Source organism: Eumetopias jubatus, unplaced genomic scaffold (assembly GCF_037043125.1).
Source record: "Eumetopias jubatus isolate StellerSeaLion01/CBP00866 unplaced genomic scaffold, mEumJub1_p1.0 scaffold_13, whole genome shotgun sequence".
Taxonomy (NCBI): Eukaryota; Metazoa; Chordata; class Mammalia; order Carnivora; family Otariidae; genus Eumetopias; species Eumetopias jubatus.
Genome location: NW_028274819.1, coordinates 93,451,751 through 93,476,595, shown reverse-complemented (window position 1 = coordinate 93,476,595; position 24,845 = coordinate 93,451,751). Strand labels below are relative to the sequence as shown.

At 48.0% G+C, this 24,845-nt stretch overlaps 2 protein-coding genes across 3 annotated transcripts in view; both read right to left on the bottom strand.

Moving 5' to 3' along the window:
* Nucleotides 1–897: 897 nt before the first annotated feature.
* ESAM (endothelial cell adhesion molecule) lies at nucleotides 898–9,123 on the bottom strand. The gene is made up of 7 exons (XM_028125913.2): nucleotides 8,923–9,123; nucleotides 5,275–5,462; nucleotides 4,002–4,203; nucleotides 3,648–3,803; nucleotides 2,315–2,437; nucleotides 1,908–2,034; nucleotides 898–1,697 (listed from the first exon to the last, which is right to left on the bottom strand). The coding sequence occupies exons 1-7, from the start codon at nucleotides 8,990–8,992 to the stop codon at nucleotides 1,382–1,384; spliced, it is 1,182 nt and encodes a 393-aa protein (XP_027981714.1). The 5' UTR covers nucleotides 8,993–9,123; the 3' UTR covers nucleotides 898–1,381.
* A 3,412-nt stretch (nucleotides 9,124–12,535) lies between these two features.
* MSANTD2 (Myb/SANT DNA binding domain containing 2) overlaps nucleotides 12,536–24,845 on the bottom strand; it is a 32,106-nt gene continuing 19,796 nt past the window's right edge. Inside the window, exons 2-4 of one of the 2 annotated variants that reach the window (XM_028125943.2) lie at nucleotides 20,361–20,616; nucleotides 18,683–18,743; nucleotides 12,536–14,729 (exon numbers count right to left, since the gene is read on the bottom strand). In XM_028125943.2, coding sequence (XP_027981744.1) covers nucleotides 13,877–14,729; nucleotides 18,683–18,743; nucleotides 20,361–20,616 — 1,170 coding nt within the window. In that variant the 3' untranslated portion in view covers nucleotides 12,536–13,876. The remainder of the gene's footprint in view (nucleotides 14,730–18,682; nucleotides 18,744–20,360; nucleotides 20,617–24,845) is intronic. The other variant, XM_028125944.2, reaches the window with a different exon arrangement.

The window sequence follows — 24,845 nt, the reverse complement described above, 5'->3', positions numbered from 1 at the left end:
TAATAACCTGAGTCGGCAAATGGACATCACCACTTTGGGGTCCCGCCCCGGAGCATGAGCCCCAGGCAGAAGATACTTTCTGACCCTTTCCGAGATTCTTATTCCTTCCTAGTCCTTCTTTTCTCTGAGAGTCCTTCTTTGGCACCTTTATCACCGCTTGCTGAGGTAGGAGTCTCCATGGAAACTAAAGCCAGCTCCCCGCTCCCAGAGCCACTCCATTTCTCGTCAGAGAAACTGAGTCTTGGAGGAGACCCCACCCTTGATAGGAAAGGGTGTGGCAGAATTGGGGCACACGCCTGCACCCCCCATCCTATGTCCAGCTTTCCCTCACCACACTGGAAGGCAAGAAGATGTGTTTGTTAAGGACTCAGTGGTCTAGGAGAGGGAAGACCAAGTCAGGTTTCTCCCTCCTGCCCTTAAGAGGAAGCGGGAGATGAAGAGCACCCACACCCCAAGTCCGTGAGTACTCAAGCCCTAGCAGAAAGGGCACCGGGTTTCATCCCCTTGCTGCTCAGAGTGGGTTAGGGTCTTCCTGGCCTCAGACTTTTGGGGCCTTCCCCATGCCACCTGATAGCAAATGACCCTTTTATTTTTTTTTTTTAAGACTTATCTATTTATTTGAGAGAGAGAGAGAGAGAACAAGCAGGATGGGCAGAGGGAGAGGAAGAGAGAATCAATCCCAAGCAGACTCTGCGGGACTCCATCTCAGGATCCTGAAATCACAATCCAAGCCAAAACCAAGAGTCAGATGTCCATCCGACTGCGCCACCCTGGTGCCGCCACCAAAAGACCCTTTTAAAGACTCTAGAAGAGCTGTTTCAGGAAGCTGTTTGGAGACGCCCTCGGGGGTTTGAAAAGGCAATTTGACTCCTACTTTCCATACAAACACAATGCATCTTTATTGAAATTTGCAAAATAAAAACAAAAACACACATTTCAAGTTAGTTTAAAAAATATCTTCCCTATCCCCTGCCCCAACAAAACCCAACCAAGCCAGCAGGACAGGTTATATGAATGCAGGGAGCTGGAGTGGGAGCGAAGGATGCTGTTAGATGGGGTGGAATACAGATCAAGGGGGCCTGGAGGACTCATTCACTGGCAGTCCCTACCAGGGCCCTATCTCAGCAGTATTCCCTGCAGTCCTAAGGAGGACTGGGGGAGGGGGCGGGTGCTCTTCCTAATCTGAGGTCCACTTCCTCTTCTTCTACTTCCTGAATGTTTGGATCTTAACAGAGACTCAGTTTTCCCATAGTAAAGAAAGGTGTGGGCAGAGGACTGGAGGTCTGGAAGGTGGTCCCCCAAGACTCAGGCCTCTGAGGTAGGGGTGACCCCTATAGGAAGGAGAGAAACCAGATGGCTTAGCTAATGAGTGGCTGGACCATCACACCAGAGACCCAGCCTGACTCTGGGCGGGCACCATCACGGGGACAGCACCCATGCGGCTCAGAGCAGAGGAAGAGACCCCACCAGGGCTGGGGGATATTGGCTGAGGTTGGGCCCCATCTGTCCTGGGCAACCTGGGTGAGGGCAGGACCTGACTGGAGAGGCTGAGTGTGGGGGTCAGTGCACCAGGTCTGGGAGGACCTTGGGGGTGCCGGAGGGCTCGTGCTGAGGTGACAGAGGAAAGCGTCCCATTCTTGGAGATTGTGTCTGAGCCCTTGGGCCAAGGCAGGGTCCGGGGAGCAGTGGCATCCTCCCTAGTGATCAAAGAAGTAATAAGAGGTCAGAAGCTGGAGGGGGGAAGAGGGGAGAATTTCTACATGCTTTGTCTTACTCCCCGCTTAGACACCGCTTCCTCTCCCCTCCCTTAAAATCCACCCAATGGAATGCTGTTTCAGACAGCTGCCCAAACTCCCAGCCAAGGGAATCTAGGGAACCCTGTTCGGGCAGAGACCAGACACACTTACTTGATATCATTGGCCGGCTCCTCTAGGGCCTTGCTCCGGCGTTGGTACAAGAGGACCAGCCCAGCCAGCAGCCCCAGTCCAACCAGAGTGCCCACAACAGCTCCAGCAACCACTGCAGGCCCTGGCCCTGGAAAAGCCTTGGTGTCAGAGGGAGACCCCCAGCTGGTCCCCACCCCCTCCAATCCCTCTACCCCACTGCCACCATAAACAGTTTTTTCTTCTTCCATTTTCTGTCAAGCAGAAAATGGTCAGTCAGTGACCAGACATTTGTACAAACATCTGACCAGGACAAGCTCCTTGTCCTGTTAACAATGACAGGCCTCAAGCAGGCAGGCCTCCTCTCCTCTTGCGACCCCACCCCCACCAGCATCCAATCTTCTCCTTAACCACACTTACCCCTCACTGACCTGTGCTCACTTCCAAGGTCACATTGCACTGGGCACTGCCCACCTCATTGTGGGCCTTGCAGATATAGACTCCAGACATGGGACTGGAAAGGTTTGTGAGGCTTAAGGATCCACGGATGGCATCTATGGACACAATTGGGCCATCAGTCCAGGGACCGTCTTTCCCACTGAAAAAATTCTGTCCCTTCTGGAATGTCCTCTTTGACTCTCTGGGAGACTCATCTGTCTGTTCCCTCACGGTGGGAAAAGTTGTGATAGCCAGCATGTTGGGTTCTGCCCCTGAGTACAGAACTGCTAACTCGATGGCACGCCCCATTTCCACCGCTCAGTGTCCCTGACTGATATCTAAAAAGATTCAGAGAGGAACTGATGCCCAGAAAAACCCAACACCATGTTTACTTTTAGTTCGGATTGGCGGTGTGGTGAGATAGAACACATTAGGCTAGGAATCAGAACACCTGACCTCCAGAACAAGCCATGTGACTTTAAACAAGTTGCTTGCTATCCCTGGGTCCCAGTTTTTTGATCTGTAAAATGGGGTAATATGACCTCCTTGATGGTGTTGAAAGAATTATATGAAATAATCATTATTAACAGTTAAAGTTTATTGGCCGCTTACTCTATGCCAGAGACTAAGTCCCTTACACGTACCAACTTACGAAAATTTCACAACAAACCTATGAGCTGAGCACTATTTAAAAAATACAAATAATTTTATTATAAAAATGGTCACATGAAAAGTAGAAAGAGGGATGAAATGAAAATCCATATACCCACTACTTTGATTCAATGATTGCTAACATTTTGCTATACTTACTTCATTTCTCTCTCTTCTTGTGAGACACTTAAAAATAAATGCTCAGCATGAGTCTCCAAAAAATAAGGACATAGACCACATAACTACAATACCACTGCCGCATCTGATAAGTTAATAATCCTCTAAAGGAATTATCTAATACCTAATACTAATTATCTAATCATCCATATTGAAAATGTCCCAGTTGTCCCAAAACATCTTTTATAACTAATGGGTTCAAATCAGGGCTCTGACATCCCCGTTTTACAAATGGAAGCACAGTCACACGGCTAGTAAATGGCAGAGCTAGAATTTGAATGCAGATTATCTAGCTCCAGAGCCTCTTCAGTAACGTAAGTTTACAGCACGTGTAAGCCTCCAACACAGTGGCTGCACCTGCTGGGCCCTCTCCCCCCCCCCTTCTCTCCACAGCCTCCTCCGCCCCAGGACTTTGCAGCATTGCCTCCCCTTTTCACCCCAGTCCCTCTGGTGCCTCTCATCTTTCCCTCCCCCAGCCACAGCCTCAAGCTCCCTCACCTAAAACTGGTGCAAAGAAAACCTGGGCGGATGGGGGTGCCCGCTCCCACTGGTACTGGGCAGCTGGCTTACTCCTTGGGGACTGGCAGGTCAGGGTCACGTTGGTCCCCACACGGGGCACACCCAGGAGACGGCAGGATGGAGAAGCTGGAGGAACTGGAGCAGGGAGACAGGTTAAAAACTCAACCCCAAGGGACCAACAGATCCCTCCCACCCACCCCCAAACACACCCCCCCCCTTCTGTCACTCTGTCTGCCCTCCTCCAACCCTTACAGTCAGCCATTTGGGAGAGAGAGCTGCCTGGCCTCCACTGGGGCTGGGGAAGGTGTTGCCAAGTGTGCGCTTCTCACTTACCCAGCACCCTGAGCTCTAGAGTTTTGCTACTGTGGCTCCTTTTGATGCCTTGGTGGTCTTGCACATTCACAGAGCAGCGGTAGGACCCAGAGTCTTTTTCCTGGAGGCCCTGCAGCCGCAGGGACACATTCTGGGAGGGCATGGAGTAGACCAGGGAGACCCCCGGTTTGCTTGACGTGACCCCACTGATGTACGCCAACACCTGGTGTGGGACAAGATGCCTCCCCATTATTACGTGTGTGCCCTGTGCCCACAGGCTCGGCTAATCCCCCCCCCCCCACACACAAGACTGACAGTCTTCAAGCCTTCCTCCCCTGTACTCACCCCTCTAACCTGTCCCAGCTCCCCGTTCACCCTCTGTCTCCCTAGGCTCCCTCTCACTGCCCCTGGGTCCTCCTCCCCACAGCAGTTCTTGATCCCCTATGCTCTGTCTCTTCATCTCCCCCTTGGGGTGTTTAGAAGGGTGGTATAATGGTGAGGGATAATGTAAACAGGGGGTATTTATGAAAGAAACTTAGATTGCAGGGGTAGATCAAAGAATTTTTTTAAAAAATCTTTTTATAATCTTCTTTTTCTTGAAGATGTCCCTCCTTCCCCATGTATAAACTCAGGTCCTGTGAAACCTGGATCTACCTCTGCAATCCAAATTTCTCTCATACGTACCCCCTATTTATCAAATGACCTCTAGAAAATACTTTCCAGAACTTGGGAGGAGCCTGAGCAAATAAGGGGCTCTGAAAATGAAGTTTTCATTGGCTTCTGGGTAGATGTGCCTCTGAGAAGTCTGGTATCAGGAAGGAGGGTAGGTGTACGGTTGGGAAAGCAGACTGCCCCTTGTCTCTCAAAGGAGTGTGTAAAGGGGCAGTGGGACAGATTCGGGAAGAGAAGTGGCCTGTGACAGTATCCAAGGTATTAAGAAGGTGAAAATAGGAAGATGCTCAACTTTTTCAAGTTGTGTGAAACTTGCCCTAACACTTTCCTGGTCCTCAAACCCCAATCCTCACTGCCCCTCCCCCAAAGCAAAGCAAAATGCCTTTCCACTTTCCTGTGTTTTGTGTACTGGATTTCTAGGGCAAGTTGGGGAAAAGAAAATTTTGCAAGGCAGCCTCCAAGGTCAGAACAAAAATTGAGCCGCTGAGGAGGACCTTACTTTTTCCTGAAATTCCCTCTGGGTCCCCCCTTCCCTGGCCAGTCCTCCCACTCTCACCAGCCCTTCCCCGCGCTCAGCCACAGGGTGTAGCTAGCCTCTGGCTGAGAGGCTTCCCTCCCTCACCTGGTTCAGATCCTTCCCTTCTTGCTCCAAGAACCACATCACAGCGAGCAAGTCCCACGGCTGAGACGAAGATACCTGCCCTTGCAGGGTGTACCACGCCGGGAGCACTACTTCTGCTCCTTCTACTGCCTTCAACCGGGTGAGACCAGCGGGCACGTGGAGTTGCAGCTGGGCCTGCGAGGGGGACGCTGAGGACAAAGCAAGGAGGCGTGAGCGCGGAGGACTGGCTCCCCGCTCGCCAGTGGACCTCGCCCAGCGCGGCGGGAAGAAACGACGTCCCTCGCAGGGTCCCACCTCTGTGGGCCTCAAACACTGCCCAGGGACTGCTGACCTCGCGTCCTGCTTTCATCGGAGCTTATTCTCCGTAACCTCAGCCCGTCGGTTCCTAACAGGGGATAGGGACACATTTCTGCGTTTATTTGTATCCAGAGGAGCAGATTTCAGAGCACCAAGAAGAGGGGGCAGATTTCCAAGGCAGGGGCGGGAGGGGGAAGACCTCTAAGAGGAAGGGCAGGTTGAATACTTTTAACCTGCACTCTACACAGCCCACTTGCTCCCCCAATTTCCCCGGGCGAGAGTCAAGAGGGGGTAGCGACGCTGGTCAGGATACCGCCAGCGCTCCCCGCTCCTGCTTCTCAACCCAACGGGCGGAGGGGGTTGGGAGGCCGCCGGATTAGCGATTAACCCGCGGCTCGTTCTGAACTAACAGCTCCGAGCGAGAGACCTGAGCCGCCCCGCGCTCCAGCTGACCGCCGGACGACAGTGCTCCCCCGCCTCCCTCTCAGTCCCGACCCAGGGCCTCCCCTGGGGAAAGCCGAGAGTTGAGGCCCAGAAAGGAGCCCTTTTGGGGTCCAGGCTATCTGGGCGAGTCCTGTGAGGTCGCAGGAAATCACGGCAGAGCTGGAACACCAATGAAGGCCCCCCCTACCCCGACAGTCAAGTACAAGTCATCTGTCTGTGTGTGCTTGGCGTTCAGGAGGTGTACTGGGGTGTCGCTTTCAAGGAGAGGACGATGGAACCAATGCTTGCGCGATGGCGTCCAGAAACATTCACTTTTTGCCCTTCAGAGAGGCAATGGAGCAGCCGAATCCTAAGCCCTTGGGAGGAATAACCTTGGGCTTGGAGCGGCCAGGCCCGAGGAGGCTGGCCACCGTAGTCCTTGGCCTCCGCGCTCTGGAGTCCAAGACGCCATCTCCGCGTGGTGACCAGGCCGGGCTGCAGGCCCGTAAGGGCCCCGGCGCGGAGCCGGCCAGGATGCGAGCCACCCCCACGGCTTTCCGGCTGCGAGTCTTTACAGAACCCCCACCCCTATTCCTTGGCCTTCACAGCCCGCCCCCCATCCATTTCCTGGCGGGGGTCCCTGCGGGCCGGGCGGGAAACTGGTGCCCGGTGATAAGCCAGAAGACAATGACCGGGGCGCCGCTGGACCGGAGGCGCTACAGGCGAAAACAACGTCTGCCTCAAGGAGCCCGACGCCCCCTTGGGGACCGGGGCGGACCCGGCCGGCTCGCAGGTCTCTGGAGGCCGGGACGACAGGAGGCCTGCGGGCGGTGCCGGATCTTTCCCGGCCTTTCTGCCGCGCACACCCGAGAGGCCACAAACGGTTCCCGTCGGGAAACCTGCCTGGGGGCGCGGGAGACGCGCGAGCTTCTTTCGCCGCGGGCGCCCCCAGCGACCTCCCCCAGGTCCTGCATTGACCCTTTTCGCTGCGAAAGGTGGGGGTGGCGATGGTGAAAGATAATGATGGACTCCCTGGGGTCTGGACAAATGCTCCCCGTCCTACGCCCCAGTCGGAAACTAGGAGCTGAAGGGGGCCCGAAACTTCCCCGCCCTCGGGCCTGGGTGTCCGCTGCAGCAGAAGCCCCTTGTAGCTCGCGGGGTCCGTGGTGCCATAGGGCGAGGACAGCGGAGTGGTTGGGTCTGAGTGAAGGACACAGGAGCAGCCCAAGGAAGGGACCCTTCTGGCCCACTCCGAGACCAGAGTGAGGGAGCCGGCAAGGGCCGAAGGAGCACAAAAAATGGGCCCGCTCCCCGGGGCTACTATTTTTAGTCTCCCTTTCTCTGGGAAACTCCCCCCGCGGGCTTCTCACGCCCCAGGGGCAGCAGCGCAGAGCCACCGAGGAGCGCGGAGCGAACGGGCCTCCCCGAGAGCCCAGTCCAGCCGAGCCCAGCGGAGCCGGGGCCTGCCCCCAGGGCCCTGGCCCCGAGTGTCGGTTAACTCCCGAGTGGCGGGTGGGCGGTCAGCAACCCCCGGGGGGGCGGCCAGGTCGGGACGCTGAGCCTGGGCTGTCGTTGAGGAAACTGAGGACCAGAGTTAGGATAGAAAAAGAAGTTGCAGGAGAGGTGCAGGAGAGGCCCAAGCAACGAACTTGTACTTTTCTCCCTTGCTTCCTAAATGCCCCAGCAGAGAGATGGGGAAGTTGGGATAGAATGCAGAAAGGAAAGGGGTGCCGAGTTCACGTTGGGAGAAGGCGGCTGAGAGATTAAGGGATCCTGGAGCAGGCCCACCAAGCCTAGAAGGACAGAAATCTGTCCCGGCTTTGGTGTGGCAGGTGGGCTCCTCTGGAGCCCTCTTCGTCTGGGGACCCTAATTACTTCATGCCCCCAAACCCTTGCAGCATGAATCAGGCTAAAGGGGGCATGGGTGAGAGTTAGGTGGTCCCCATCACTGTGGCTGAATTTCACTCTATGTCTCTCTGTATCTGGTGACTTCCAACCTGAGTGAAATGAGTTAAATTTGACCTTGACAGACTCACCCTTCACCCTTTTGGGGATCCTTGAAAAGAGATGGCAAGACAGAGCCAGAGGAAGTGAAACACGCTTGTAATGGGCTTAGTTCTTGCTGGGGCTTTACTCTCCAGATGTCCCAGCGGGCCATCCCCAGGTCCTGGGAGCTACTGGAAGCCTTCAACACTCCTTAAGCACTTGCTCTAAGGAAGCGCCCTTCCTCTCTGACTCTTTGAGGAAACTCCTCTCTACTTCCTTTGTCCCTTTGGCTCTGGGAACCAATGGGGGTGGTGGACTTCATGAGGGGGGTCACAATTCTGCTCCTTTAGGCATTCAAACCCCTCCCCCATTTCCTGTGTCCCAAGTGACCTCACGGTCAAGCTTTCGGGGCACTTCCCTTTATTCCCAGGGCAGGAAGCAGGAGGGGGCTAGAGGGTGGATCTGGGCTGGGGAATTGATGTGAAGTGCGTTTGTCAAGCCTGGGATCTAGGGAATTCCTGGGGGTTCTTGCATATCAGGTTGTGTGGGGGGTGTGGGCTGGAGTTAAGTCCTTAAGCTCTTTAGCCAGTGTCTCATCTAGCAGCTCAGCTCATCTGGCTCTGCGGGGTGGAGGTGGGGAGTGCTGGTGAGGAATGGTTCCCACAACTCACATAGAGGTCTACCCAGACCCTCTCCCCTACCACACACAGTCCACGCCCAAAGTGGTAGCTGTCGGGACAGAGCGGAGACAGAAGTCAACACCAGCCAGTGATGCCCTGGGTGGGTAGATGGGGGAAGGAGTGTGGGGGGAGGAGGGCAAGAGTCAGAGGCGGGAGGCAGCACCCATCCAGGTCCTTCATCAGTGCCCAAGACCACCTCCCTCAGGGTCGGATTCATCCCATGACCCATCTCAAGTCCGTTCCCCGTCCAGGTTTCACTCACCGAGGGTAGTCAGCCCCAGGAACAAAAACCGCAGCAAGCTGGTTGCAGGGGGCCTGGGCAGGGAAACCATGGCACTCCCTGGCCCCGACGGAGTCAGGGGCGCCGGCTCCGGGACACACCGACCGACAGGTGCTGAGGCGTCTCGGCAGCTGGGGCGGACGCGGGAGCCCGGCCACTGACACCGAGGGCGGCTCTAGCCAGAATCTGTGCGCGTGTGTCCCGCCGGCGGGGTGGGGACCGACGGGGACAGGGGGGCGGGGCGTTCGAGGGGGCGGAGAGGTCGCGGTCTTCCCGGGCGGGGCGTGCGGGTGACCCGCCACCGGGGGGGGGGGGAGCGACTCCCGTGCTCCGACGGCCGGATCTCGCGGCCTCCACCCGAGCAGGACGCAGGGTGGGGTCGGGTAAGTCGCGGCGCCCCCACAGCCGGCCGGGGGCCAGGGGAAAAGGGAAGGGTCCTGAACTGCCACACTGGGGCCATACCCTTCCCCCTCCGCCGCCGGCGGGTGGGAAGGAAGACGGGGAACGGAGGGAGCTTTGGGGAACTCTCCGACGTCCAGGAGCCGCCCGCACGCTTGACACCTAAGCCGGCCGGGGCTCTGGCCGGACCACCGCTCCGAGCTTCGGGGTACCGTGTCCTCCGCCTAAGCGGGGCGGCCTTCCTGAAGGAGGAAGAGGGGAGCCGCGTTGTCCCGGAGCCACTGGGCTTCCTCAGGGTGTGGGGCGGAGCGGCGGGAGGGGGACCGGTTCTCCGGAGCCGGTCGGGAGGTGCGGACGGGGAAGAGATGCGGCCGAGCCCGCCTCCGCCCAGCCCCGCAGGGACCCCTGCGGATGCTCCGGGAAAGGCCCAGAGCCGCGCCAGCCGGGGCGCGCGGGGACCGTCTGCACCTGCGAGCGGCGGAGAGAAGGGAATCCCTGAAACCCAGGCCCCAGGTCACCGGGTCTTGTGCTTCACACCCCGAGTAGGGGAAGGACTGGCGCCAGGAAGCCCCAGGAGCTGAGCAGGAAACTGAGGAAACAGGAGCCCGGCTCCCAGCTCCTCGCCTCTGAAAAGAATGGCTTATGGGCCTTATGCTGACTGGGGAAGAGGAGGGCGGCTGTGAGAAGGTAGACCGGACAAAGCCCCCCGTTTCCTTATCCCCGTATCTTCGCTGCCCCCCATCCGCCATCAGCCCCGCTCTGATCCTTTAATTCCCGGGACCAGATCTCGTTCGCTGTGAATTTAATTTAACCGTCCCCCCCGCCCCCACGGCCCACCCCACTACCTCCCGTCGGTCCAAAGGCACCTCTGCGCCCTCTGGCGGCCGCAGCTCCCTCACAGAAGGGCACGCACCTGTTCTTGCTTCTCAGTCCAACAGCCCAAATACAGGTAACTTCAAACATTCGGGCACCAGCTTAACCACCGAGCAAAGGTCACTGGGGGCAGAAAGCATAACAACGAATTCTTGGCGCTGCCTGCTCCGGGTGGCAGTTGACTGGGAAGAAAAGCAGCCAGGCCTGCGATCCCATTTATTCCACACAGTTCTGCTGTTTTAACACCAAGTGTGGTCCTGGTGCCTGCATGCCCCACAGACTCTCTGGGATGCCTCTGCCTGGTGTGACTTGCGTGGCTGCTCTTCAAATACCTGCCAGGCAGTGGCTTTGAGAAATGCCTGTGCAAACACTAGACCGCTCATGCAACCCCTGGAATCTAATACTTGGCAGCTGAGCCGGAGCAAAGGCAACAGAAACAGACAACTGCCAGGTCTCATACCCTTATGCAAGGATCTACAAACTTGGATCGTCAAGGAGAGAGAGAGAGAGAGAGAGAGAGGGAGAGAGAGAGTGTGCTTAGGGATTGTTGGTTTGGTTTTCCTCTTCTATCACACTCAAATTTTTCCTTAGTTTACACTGCAAACCACCTCCTGTAAACATCCCTCCTTCATTTCCAGACTAGGGTTAAGTTACCCCAAATAGGTAACTCCTTCCAAGAAAGGTAGTGCAAAGTCTCTTGGTTGTATCCCAGGAATGCTAAAGCCTCTGATGACACGGGCCGTGCTCATCCCTATCAAGTGCTATATATTCACTCTGTGTGTGTATGTATATACGTGCACACCCTCTGTAGCTAACTTTTTCGGAAAGTAGATCCCAAATAATTTGCAACATCGGAAGTAAAGCTGCAACCAAAGATGTGTAGGTGGTGAATCTTTCCATGTAACACAGGGGCCGTCCGGTTAGGACTCTTTCACTGCCTTCACCCCAACCAAAAGATCTCCCATTCTAACTCCTATTCCAACCACTTCTTTCTGCTGACCCCGAGTCAGTCAAAGTGACAGAAGTTAGCAGAGCAGCTCCACTCCTTTCTCAAAGTTTTTGCCAGGATGCCTTTTAGGATGAACACTGCTCTCTACCCTTGTGTAAAATGAGAATGTGGGCAGACAACCCGGGAGTGGCCTGGAGACTGCTTCCATAAACATGTTGCATGCGAGAGCTGAGTTCATAGTTTCATATGTTAAGAGACATGCAGGTCACTAGCGTTTCTTCCAATCATACTTCATCTCATCTCTCAAAGCTCCTTCTCATGCTAATTCTTACATTTGAACATAGTGTCTCCATCCCCCCGACTCAGTTCTAAGGCTTCATTAAGGTCCACGTTTTGTCTTTAGTAGTGCTCATAGAGTTATAGGATACCCTGCTATCCTCTCTTCTAGATTGTTCTGGCCAAAGAAACTGGATATTCAGTTATCAGCAAGCTCCTTTCTTTCCAAGCTTCCAGTTCCCAGTGCTGTTTCTTCCTCTTGCCCTTACTGCTCACTCATCCCGGGTCAGATGGTGAAAACATACTGGTTCCGGGATCCAGTCTCGGCCCCCTTCTCCATGCTGCTCATGTTGCTCTAGAAATGCCCCATTCTCAGTAGTGTTAGGTAGATCTGAAACACCCTCACCAAATGTTCCCGAAAGTAACTCAACAGCAACAGAAAGTGGGATGGGAAAAAAAATGCATGAAGCATGCTGGCTTTGGGGTTGGTCGGTGGCAAAGTTTGGGGGGTGCCATGTGGTACTGGTAATGCTTTTTCCTGCAGCACTTAGCACTGAATATTAAGAAATTACTGCTAAAAGATGGTCAATGGAGCCTCAGCCTTTAGGTCTGTAATTCCAAGTTCCAAAGAAAAGCAAAGTCAGGAGAATTTCCTAAGGCCCATACGTATCGACTGCGCCCAGAGAGAAGAGGTGCTACACTCGAATTCCAAGAATATTTATACTCTCCCCGAACTAGCATCCACTTATTTTTTTGTTTGTTTGTTTTATTAAGTAAGCTGTACACCCAATGTGGGGGCGTGAACTCACAACCCCGAGATCGAGAGTCACATGCTCTACCAACTGAGCCAGCCAGGGGCCCCAACTAGCATCCATTTTTAGCAGCTCATATCAGAAAACAGCCAACTCCTTAAACCTAGACTAAAATGACATTAATAAAAGTCATCCCATTGATTATACGCTCTCTAACCATCGAAAAATAAGCATCAACCAACCTAGAGGTATCAGGATGAGAAAAATCACTGCTTTGAGGCCATTCGGGTTGTAGGAAGGAGAATTTTTTTTTTAATCAATATGCAATTTTATCTTCAATAGTATAAAAAAAGTGGGGAAAATTATAGCTCTTACCTGGATTTGCAGTCCATCTAAAGGAGAGCACCTGAGAGATGTTGAGGGAATCACTGAAGATAAACCATCAATCTAACACGTCCCAGCCATGAGACCAAAGTGACCCTTGACTGCCCTTGCAGTAAACTAGTTGTTAGCCAAGAGCACTAACCTTTAAGTGGAGTGCTAGTTGATGCAAAGAAATCCCTGAAAGGTCTAAATGAGATAGCTACTTTCCTAATGGACTGATCCCTTACAACTTCCTTTACTGCGGATCACTTAAAAAGTTTTTGGATGTTTCTATTACATCTTCTCTTTTTTAATGAACAGCGTGAGGACAATAAGTCCCCACTTACACTCTGAGGGAGTGGCCCCTGCCGACCGAGTGTAAAGATGAAGAATGAACATCTCTTACACATTCACGTACGTAGGGTCAGAAGGAATATCCCAGCCACTTTTCAAAAAGAAATACAAAATGCAATGTCCAGTGACTTTGGTGCTCTGCCAAGAAGTAGTGACCTTGGTCAGCGGGGTGCGGAGAGTGAAGAAATCCCGTTCCCTTTGTTCTGTACGTTCTGAGCAGTGAGGTCAGAATATAGACCACACTACCGGTGTGTCCACACCCGGCTACAAAAAAGCTCAACTAGTACTCTAAGAGGCCAAGATTACTTTAATAATTTTTTTTTTTAAAAAGTTTAAATGGCAACACAACTGTAAAGTTGGTACATCACAGAAACAAAGGTCTTTGCAGGCAACACTGATTGGGAATAGCAAAACACTTGGTTGGTGAAAAAAATGAAACTCTAAATTATATACAATAGTAGCTAAGGGTGATATTGAAAAACAGTCTTATTTTTACTGTGACTCAAGATTTAACTTGCCATCATCTATTGCTTATTTATTCAGGGTTGTAAATAATACTTATATAGAGACATAGAGATGTGTAAAAATGAAACATTGTGAAAAAAATACAATTTTTCAATTTCATATGAAACTCAAAGTATAAGTTTTGTCCAATATGGAATGTACCTACATTTGTTTATATTAGGGCTCTAAAATCCATTTAAAAATCGTCTTTTTGTTTTTAAAAAAGGAACAGCTGACCCACCATGCAAGTTCGCTGTATATCTTGCTTGCTCAAAATGAGCATTTTCAGGTGAGGTCTGTTTTTTCTGCCCAAAGTCTAGCGTGATTCCGTTGAAGTTGTACTGGCCCGATTGTGGAAAGAATTTCCGTGAAGAGTCTGATGGCAGCATCTGGATGAGGGGCAGTCTAATGCAAAGTGAGTAGAGAAGAGGGAGGTAAGAGCCCAAATCCTTATGAAGGATGACATTCAGTTGTTAAATTTTAAGGGGTATCCAATGGCTTTTTCCAGGCACTCAACTAAAGAGCCAGCGGAAAGAAAATCCCTCTCTACTTCTACGAATTTGATATAGATGGATTTGGGGGAAACTCCGGGATCCACAAGACAGTTCTGAGACAAAAACCCATTAATACCAACCCAATCTTTGCTGAAGGTTTTGGTATTTGCCTGGAAATGTAAAAATAAGCATTGCTGGAGAGTCCTGACCTCAGCAATCCCGAGGTAGCAATAGATTATTCGGGTGGGTTCAATTTCCACCTGTAATGAGGCTTGTGCTGAGAGGGTCTCCAAGTCAACCCGGCCCTCCTTTCCTGGGTCCAGAGAACGTCGCTCCAGGTGTGGCGAGGGGGGCCTCTCCATACATTCTTCGTAGCCAATGGCATAAAGGCCTGGACTTTTGGGAATGCCTCCTGGTAATAAATACTGAACCACGTTCCCACCAGTTGGTTTGGAATGGGCAATGGGTATCCAGTCAATTTCCATGTGCAGCTCCAGGCACCTAGCTTCACTAATGGTGATCTCTAAAAACTTGTAGTAAACATTTTTCCAGTTCATTTTCTGCACGCGGGTCATAATGATCCGTCCCTCAGGCTTCTCGGAGTTGAAGTACTCCCGCAGTCGCTTGCCAAGGGGCACCTGGGAGCTGATCTCAGCATAATGGTAACGGATATCCTCTTTCCAACGGGTGTTATAACCAATTCCAAAAATGGCCAGTTTGTTAGAAAGATGAAGCCTTGAAAAGTCCGTCCAGCTCTGAAACAGTTCCCACTTCAATTGTACTGATTCCAAAATCTGTACGATATTTTGCATGATGTCTCTCTTCCTAGAAAGAGAAATACAAAGTCAAATTCCTCAGGTGTCTAGCTCAGCACGGTGCAACAGAACTTTCTGTGATAATGCAAATGTTCTGTATCTGTGCTGTCCAGCATGGTAGCCATTAGCACTTAAAATGTGATCAGTGTGAGATAGGAAATTTTTAATCATAATTTGAAATTACGTTTAAACAGCCACATGTTGGGGCACCTGGGTGGCTCAGTCATTAAGCATCTGTCTTTGGCTCAGGTCGTGATCCCAGAGTCGTAGGATCGAGCCCCGCATCGGGCTCCCTGCTCAACGGGCTCCCACTCCTCCTGCTTGTGTTCCCTCTCTCGCTGTCTCTCTCTCTCTGTCAAATAAATAAATCAATAAAATCTTTAAATAAATAAATAAATACCCACATGTGACTAGTGGCCACCGTATTGGACAGTGCAGGTCGAGATAAACATAGTATTAAAATCCGAGAAACACTCTTTCTTAGGAAATTTCTAGGAGTTAATGATAAACTGCTTTCCATCACTTCTATAGTCTGGCTGTATTAAACTCAGTAACTATTGATATGTAAGACCCTAGGATTTCAGAAACCCAAGGATCAAGAATTTAAAAAATTTTTAATTTATTATTATTAATTCCAGTATAGTTAACACGCAGTGTGATATTAGTTTCAGGTGTACAATCTAGGGATTCAACACTTCCATACAGCACCCACTGCTCGTCACGACAGGTGCACTCCTTAATCCCCATCCCCCATTACCCCTCTGGGAATCATCAGTTTGTTCTCTATAGTTAAAGGGTCTGTTTCTTGCTTTGTCTCTCTCTTTTCCCTTTGCTTGTTTTGTTTCTTAAATTCCACATACGAGTGAAATCATATGGTATCTGTCTTTCTCTGACTGACCTATCAAGTGGCTATTATAATGCATAGGACGGCCTTCCGACCTAAGTACCAAAAGCAGATGAAGGATGTTGTATTCAAAATGGCATCCCATATCACTTAAAATAATAAATAGCTTAATCTCTAACCTGGAAGTTCTTAGAGGTCAGTAATTTTGGCCCATACATGCTTGCTGTAGGAAATGTACAACTGATTATGTCTAATGGCCTGATGCAGAAACAAAATGATATTTTCTTCTGTTTGTCTGAAACTCATTACTACTCCCAAATGTAGAACTGTCAGTTAAGCACAGAATTAAGATCCGAGAATTCAGATGGAAGAGGTCTGCATCAAGCTTAGAGGGGAAAATGAATGAATGGAGACTATCCTAGAAAATATTTTCTAAAGGAGAGCAAAAGTATAGAAACCATTCCGATTTGGATTTGGAGAGTTAACAGAGTAAGGCCGAATGTGCTGGGAAGTTTTTGTTTCAAATGCTGCTTAACTCATATAATCATATCTGATACTTCACGATAATTCATGCACTACATATGAGCATATGTAATTACAAGTTTGTTCCTCAGGTATGGCAAGACTCTGATACTGAAAGACTGAAGTCTGTTAAATATTAACTTGGCAACAATCTATTACAGTCTATATCCATCATAGGTTTAAGCTACAAAAATACTCAACGACTACCCCCATGTATGATCGAACATAGGCAAACGGAAGAGGGTGTACATGGTTGCTAACAACTTCTTGGAAGGAGACAGATGCTTGAAAGTTTCCTATTAAATCCTCGTATCTTCTAGGGGAAGAGTTTTGGGAACAAACTGTCATTTTGTTGAAATGAAACACATAGTCGTTCTCAGTCTGTCCTCTTAACTCTCTTTGGCTTTCTCTGCAAGATGACAAAATGCTAAGATTTTGTCACCTGCTGCTTCTCGGAGCCAAAGACTGCCCTAGACTTATCTTCCACTCTATAGTTTGTCCCGGAAGTTCCCAAGTAATGGAGTGGCCATCTAGATGAAATCACTGCATTGTTGGAGAATGGTTTCTTCTCCGAATACACAAAGACACTCAATGATCATTCATATATAGCTTGGTGCTCGTGAGGTGAAGATATAGGACCGTGTTTCTGCATGAATGCTTGAAGAAAAGCTCTCTTTCATAGCCACCATCCTTCCTTTGTCCTCTTTTGAAATGCTACACTGATCTCAGGGACTAGGCTAAGGAGTTGGAATGGAGGGCAGAGATTCTGCTCACTGATATATCCCAATGCCTGACATAAAGTAGGCACTTGGCAAATAACTGTTGACTAAATGAGCAGGTTAGGTAACTCTTCTTTATGGATGAAGGATGGTTTATTTTAACTCTAGGCTATGTCCGCTAGCTCGGGCTCATCCCAACTATACCTGGAAAAAAAAAATCCAATGCCCAGATGAAGTTATTTTATTCAGCACTGTCCTAGGCCTAAATCATCCCTAAGGAATAGTTCTGAGGAAACTTGCGCTGGAAAATAAATGGCCTATTAGGAACCACTTTAAAATTTCTCCCCTTGTGAGCTAAAACTTGGGGAGGCAGCAAAGCTGTCCATTTCTACGGAACCTGTCAGTGTCTTGCCCTGCTGATCTGATGTCAGCCTGAAGACCCCTGGGCCTAACACTCATCACATTTTCAAAAATACAGAGCGCAGTAAAAATGAGACCTGGTGATTTAAATGGCTGCAGAGAAGGGACTATTTTAGTTCCTGATTTCTGAAGTTCCAACCACGGGAAAAGTGCAGACGGTTTGAGGGTAGGGACACCAATTCTGTGAAGCTCGAGTTCATCTCCAGGCATGTCAACAGGGCCTCCCCTCAAGGTCCCAAGTGGTGAAAGGGAGAGTCAGGACATTTTAGTGAAGGAGACGCAATGGCCTTTTTGGAGACTCAGGATCTGAAGGGATGGGCTAGTAATAATGCATTTTTAAAACTATTCATCATCAAAGTTTCCCTTCCTTTGGGACATTCTGATGTCACAACTGGAAAACAGACCTACTTCCCAACAAGGGACGGCCTCAAACTGACTGACTTGAGTCATAAACTTCTTTTTTGAGGAGTGGGGAGTGGTTACAATTTTAAGGAATAATTCTTGATCCCTAAACTTTCACCATCTCCCCTGACATGGGAGTAGCTGATACTGGGAATTCTTTGGTTCTACAGATACTCTGAAAAAGACAGGAGCATTTGCAAAGCCGGTGGTGGTGGTGGTTGGCTCAGTGAAAACAACAGTTTCTTTTTTATATTGCTTGTTGCTTATCACAGCTCTTTCCATCTTGCCTATTCCCCCTCAAACATCAAGACTGCATGTGTGGAATGAGGTACAGAAGGAGAAAAATGGATGCTATCAATGCTTCAAAATGACCAGGTTGAGAAAGAAAATGGCGTTCCTCTACTTTCCCCCTAAATTTATCTTTTAATGTATTTGTTTCATAGATTTGATCAGGGACTTCCTTAAAGTTATTTAAAAGAACGACAAACATACTATCACCGACTGAAACTCAGAGACCTGTGGTCTCCTTACAGAAGAGATAATGCTGAACTCTCTAGGGGAGGGTCAGGTGATGTAGCCAGCAGAAGGACCCCAGCCTGGGACTCCATCTTTCATCCGTCAACAGCTTTTTTTTCCAAATGTATAAAAAGGCCACCTAAGAGCTCTCTCTTTGATCCCCAAAGTGTAATATCATAAGGAATGTAAGTGCCCCTCTGGCCCTCCTGTCATCTCACCCAATCCCAGATAAACTCAGGGCCCCGTGAATCATCTTTGTACTGTAATTAAACATGCACATAGCCACATTCAAGTACAGGCAAACACCAACACACTTATTTTTGTGTTAATACATTTATTTCTTCATGTTGTATACAAAATTCTCACCATAGATTAACTATTGGCAAACGTAAGCTGAGCAGATGAGAAACCATGAGTACACCTGCCCCCTCAGTGGCATGTCTGTATTTTCCATACGTGTCTATTGACAACATTTCTGGGTCTTCCCAACGGTCATTAAGTTTAGGTAAATATACTTTGTAGAAAGAAGCATCTACTTACTGTGCTTCTTCAGAAGACTCTTGTTTTATTTTTAACGTTCTCTTTGTGACAGGTATTTCATCTGAAAAGCAAGGTTTTTGAAACAAATTATATTTTTCTAAAAATCATATTTTTCTAAGTAGCATACATTTAAGTAGAGAAGTAACTGTGTTTATTTACTGTGCATTTCATACTTTCCAATGCAAGGCTATAATTCTAGTGTCAAACACTGTCCAATGTCAGATTTATAAATATAACTCTTATATAATGAGATGCATACATTTATATGCAAGATCAGAAACCAGCTCTACAAGTATAAAATTCTTCAAGGTCACCAGTGGATTTGTAGCTAGGAGCTTAAGGCTTAATTTCACTGCAAACATGATTTTTAAAGGAACGAGAATGAAAAATGATTCTCTTCTATTTAGATATTCTATGTAGGTTTTACAGAGCAATTATTCCCCCCAATATCACGATCAATATACTCTGCATGTTATTATTTTCTTCCCAAAGGTTTGGGTGGAACATAACTCTCTAGGGCAAAACCCGAATAATGGGATGCCAAAGCAATTTAGACCTTATTACCGTTTAGAAATTAAAAGGTAGTGATCACTTGGCATTGGCCCTTTTTATTCTCCCGATCTTTAAGTCTCTTACATTGCATCAGTCTTATAGTTTTATAGCTTCTTTCTTTTCTCCTTTTCCCTTCCAATATTTGAGAGATTAAAGAAAGAGCATTTATAGGAGATAATTAGCATTTAATCCTTTTTCTTCTGAATTGGCATTTTTCTCCATCATCAGGAATTCTGTAAAGCCGTGCCTATGCGCTTTTATCTTAAGCTAGGGAAGCACATTTATAGTGCCAATCCTACTTATACTTCCTTGGAGGTTGCCTCAGTAGCTCACTGGGGAGTCAGAACATTTACTTAGGAGTGAACACTCATCACATAACTTGCTACCGAAGCACAGCACCTGCACTGGAAACTAGACTCGGACTTCCAAACTACGAAAACCCAAACTGGAGCATTTGTTGCAAAAAGAAACAAAAAAACAACTACCTATATACCCGTTTTAATGAGGTCACCCCAGTTTGGATTTGATGGCCAAGAGTTCTGTTTCCCAGCTACTGCGTGGATGGGATCCTTAGTGAATCTGAATTTTAAAGGAGTATGATCACTGCTAAAATTCGAATATCAGCTTTTTTCAACATAAACTGAGGCTTCTATTTTTTGTTTGTTTGTTTGTTTGTTGTTGTTCAGACTAAAGTCTGGCTGGGGACCTTTCCCAATTCATAAACAGAAAAGTATTTGGGATAAGGGAAGGAAAAGACCGTCACGTCTAGAGCAGCTGCGCCAAGAGTTAACGTTCTTGGCAGTTGTCTTAGACCTAGACGGTGCGGGATATTTTAAATTGCACAGGATTCCACCTGTCACTGATTAGGAATTCTGGGTCTTCAGGAATTCTCCTCGTAGCCAGATCCAAACGACTCACAGCAAAGCACCAGCTCACAGTTTAGGGCTAAAGCAATGATGCCCAGGTTGCCCCAGGGAAGCTGGCCGTGTGCCTTGTGTTAAGCAGCACCAGAGGATGTGACAGGTACTAAGGACAGGTGCACATGTAAAGCTGTACAAACACACACACACACACACACACACACACACACACACACGTGAAGTATCACACATACGGGCTTTCTTACCCAATTCCTGATCTGTTGGATAGCCATGGAGATCCTGACTGTGGTTTCCCCAGTCCTCCTGTGGATACTCCTCCATAGCGCTGCCATCTGACCCCAGCTCCTGGTACAAGCCACTACTGTTAATAAGTACAGGCTGGCAGGGCTGAGCATCCCATCCTCCCTGACCAAACACCTGTTCCAACTGTTCAAATGTGTAACTGCTCTTTCTTTTCCCAACACCATGTTCTTTCACCCGACTGTAACACCTGCGAAGGGTCTAAGACACAAAGTCTTTTGTTATTCCTTTAAAGCTGTATTCCTCTTCCAGGTACGGACCACAGATATTAATTACTATTAGACAGACACAGACAGACAAACACAGACACATTGTTACAGGAATGCTAGATTTCAAATTCATTATTATATTAGAAAAAAAAACAAAACTAATTTAGCATTTACGCAAACATGTTATAGTTCAAACAATTATTTTGCAATTGATCATCATCCATTAAACAACAAGAAACATTACAACATTATTGCATGTACCCCATACACATATTTTTATGCCCCCACCCCCCTTTTAAAAAGAATAAGGGGAAGAAAAAAAAAAAGAAAACAAGAAATACCAGCCAGCCAATAGGATGCACACCTGCCACAGAAGAGAAAGAACTGCTCTTGTGCCCAGAATTTGGAAAAAGTGAGGGAAGGGAGGACAGAAAGAAGAATTTCCCAAAGCAAAGAATATAACCTTCCTTACTCCTAAGAAGGAAAACAGGGTAAACACAATTGCCTAAACGAATCAGCTAGGAAAACATACTACTTACAAAAGTCCATAGTCCTTACTAACTGACCCTGTCTTTAGGGAAGTTGCTAAAATTTGAAGGAGGTCAAATCAATTATGCTACAGATCCCCAGTCTCAAACATCAACTATCAAGAAACGATACACTCATTCCAACACCGAAAGATTAGCCAGTACTCATCTATTCGACCAGCGCAAACTGCCAGCTAAACAAACCAACAAAGGAGGCCAATAATTTCCACTTCTTGGGCGGGGGGGCGGTGGGAAGTGAAGTGGACAGGGCATCATTTCACTTCTTTCTCTGCCTTGTGCCACACAGCAAATAAAAATCACTATGTGAGTCCACAGAGAAAACCTGCATGATTTTATTATCGTGCACAACCCTTCCATTTTGTTCATGGTCTTCTAACGCATACATTAGCCCAGTTTCCTTAACTCTGTCTTACATGGTATTTTAAAGGATAAATCAAGGACTTGCTGCCAGCATCCACATTGAGTTTAGTGCTGTCCAGTGTCCATCCCATCTCTGCTCCCTTTTGTTCCTTCTAACCTCCCTTCTCCTTGACTGGACTTCACTCAGAATTTTCTTGAGACAAGACCCTTTTTCCCTGATGGCTCCCAAATACTTTCTAACTCAACTCTGCAAAACCGGTTCACCTCAGACTTAATTTATACGCATTAGCCAGACTGTAGGTTTCTCCTAAATGTGAGATTACTTTCCAGAAGCCAATATATCGCATATTCTCACCAAACTGAAACAACTCCTAATAATCTTTACAGAGCCTCCATGAAGGTTCCATATCTTTAAATCACGGTTGATAACGGACAAGAAGACACTGTCAAATACTTGGCAGATCTGTCCCTGGAGGCCAGAAATCCAGATGGGCGAAAGGAATAATAAAAGCATGACACATAGGATGATCCTCCTCAGACATAAACAGAGCAGTGATTAATCACCCCGTCCAAAAACCAGCCAGCCTATCCCCCGCGTAAGCACCTGCCTTTCTCCCTTTCTAGAGATCTCTTCTGGTGCTTCCAATGATGCCTTAAAGAACTGAGGTTTCTGATTAATACACTCCTTAAAAAAGTGTTCCCTCTCTTTCTCTTTGTAAAAGACAGTCACAACGACATAACACAAAACTTTCTAGAAAAAAATCAGGCATGAACTTGGGAAATGTGTCACAGGGCAACCCTTCCAATGATAGGAGACAAATGCCTGCAGCAGATCTCATTTGACTTTCTATTTACTCCCCTTTCCCAGTGTCCTCTGCCCTCCTTGCAGGGACTGGAATTTGAATTGCAAACATCTCCTGCCAATTTATTTTTATCTCACAATGTCTAGTTTCTGCCTCCAAGAACACCCCAACCACTCTTTTCAAGTCCTCCAAGGACCATACATGGAGAGTCCCAGCCATGTCCCTTTTACCCTTCCAAGGCCATAAATGGAGATACGGCTGCTCACCACTTACTGGCTGCCCAGAGAAAAGCACGCAGCACACAAAAGAGCCCAGTCGGATCTGTCACTGAGGGGTCTTTCAGAAGTCAAGGAATAAAACTGATGCTCCTTTGAAGAAAGGTGCCACCCTTATCAGGATGTGATATGGGCATAAAGCAAAGCCACCAGTCTTTGACAATATACATGGTGGGAAACCACAGAAAAGATTTACTTTCTTTGAAACCACCAAATTGAGCTTAAAATTTTCCTTGGCTTATAATTGTGAATAAGGAAACCAGCAATATCTAATGATTTTAGATACAGAACAGTCAGAGGATACATTCTATATTTCATCAAAAAAGACTAAGAGATCTTGCCATCTCTTTCTCCGTAGTGTACTTTTGTAATACACTTTGATAGTGTAATGTGCTGATACGTGAAATATCTATCCGGGGCCTGCAGGAAAAATGTTTGGTAATTCCTAAATCCATACGATAATAGGAATTTGATATGTTGAAATAATGTTCAAAAGATTTCCAGATTGACTTTAGCTCTCTCAAGACGTAAGTACACATAAGAGATACCTTCTGGGTTCAGTAAAAGATCCACAGATCCAAGGACAGGCTGTTTGAATAGGGACACATCAACTAAGATAGAAAAAAAAAAAAAAGTGAGAACTCAAACATGAACTTGACCACCACTACGGGAGACAATGGAATTCAGTGGAACTGCAGGGACTTTAGAAAGCGATAAAAGGAACATATGGAGACCTTCCAATCAGAAAAAGTTGCACTTCCCACACTCTAGATGATGAACCAAAGCAGGCAATTAAATGACTGTGTGTCTGTGTCAACAGTCCTAAATAAGCCAACTTAAAAACCTACTCTAAATCTGAGATTAAGAGAATGCTCCAGAATCTAGGAAAAATAAAATCTCACCTCCCATTTCAGACAGCCATGCCAAACCCAACAAGAATCTCAGTTTAGCTTTCTTGGAAGGCCATTTCCTACTCAACACAAATACCTCACTGCCCTTCCTTCTTTCTTGACCTCACTCGTCTTAGAAATGTATGGTAATTTAACCTCTAGCATTTTTTTTTTTAATTAAGATCTCAGGGGTGGGGGAAGAATTTGCTTAAAATTATTAAAGACCAGTCTAGTCACAACTGAGAAGAATAACACTTTCCTTATCGCTAGAAATTTCCGTGGTAAATCAATACTACAGTCTCCTCCCTGGGGAAGAGGGGGGAGACAATACTGTATCTTGAATGCAGGCGGAGGGACAGAAGTCAGGAGCAGTCAAGACAATCTGGAAAGAAGAACTAAAGGATAGGTAACAACTTGATCAGTGGTCAAATCAGAGGAGTTGGGAGGTATCCGATTTGGAAGAAATGCCAAGTGTTTCACGACTCCAACAGGAAAAGAACCAGAGAAAAAGACTCGAAGGATTGTCCCATTACCAAAGCAGGGAGGAAAGTTAAGATGGCTGACAACTGCTAATTTATAGACAGAGGGAAAGTTTCACTAAAGTTTAAGACTGGGGTGAAAGGAAATGAGAGAATAAAGATGACATTCATTGTGGATGAATGCAAGGGGGGGTCTATGGGAGAGGGGGGCAGGTAAACAAAGGAAGGAGTTTTAGATTGGCAGGATTGGGGGTTGAACGGCAGCAATGCAGAGAAAGACCCAGGGTTACAGTACACGTAACATCAAATACAGTGCACAGTGCAGCTGTCTTGCCAAAGTAAGTCAATCCAGTATTGGGCTGTGCAAGCAGAGGAATCACATGTAAGCTATGAAGGTGGCTCTTCCTTTCTACTCAGCACCGGTGAGGCCACAGCTGGAGCACAGCGTTCAGTTCTGGGCATCGAACCAGCTACAAGAGAGGGAAATTGCAGAGTTCAGAAAAGGGCAAATAAAATAATGAAAGGCTTGGAAAATAAGATCTACAAGTAGGGCCAGTGGTCTCATCAAAGCCCTTCCTGACATTACGTGAGCTACTTTGGGGGTAAAAAAATAAGGTGTCTTTCGCTCCCATGTCCTCCAGTCCCTCCTTTGACTTTCGGGAAGCAGGAGTTGAATTCCTTCCAGGAAGCAAACTCAATGAATCATATGGGCATATGCCCACCAGTTCTGCTACTGGCTCAATCATTTTCTCAAAATTTGCCCCATTTCATACCATCATAAAATAAGCACCATGACAAAACCACCGTTCTAACCGAACTGACTACAGGTGGGACAGGGTCTATGATAAGGAGGAACGGAAATAAGG

What these genes read in the sequence shown, in the direction of transcription:
- ESAM (XM_028125913.2), bottom strand. Translation starts at nt 8,992, where the DNA reads ATGGTTTCCCTGCCCAGGCCCCCTGCAACCAGCTTGCTGCGGTTTTTG. An exon ending in CCTGGGGCTGACTACCCTCG is followed by an intron (nt 5,463 to 8,922) that starts GTGAGTGAAACC and finishes CTTTGTCCTCAG; the next exon opens with CGTCCCCCTCGCAGGCCCAG. An exon ending in GACCTTGGAAGTGAGCACAG is followed by an intron (nt 2,035 to 2,314) that starts GTCAGTGAGGGG and finishes AGGCTTTTCCAG; the next exon opens with GGCCAGGGCCTGCAGTGGTT.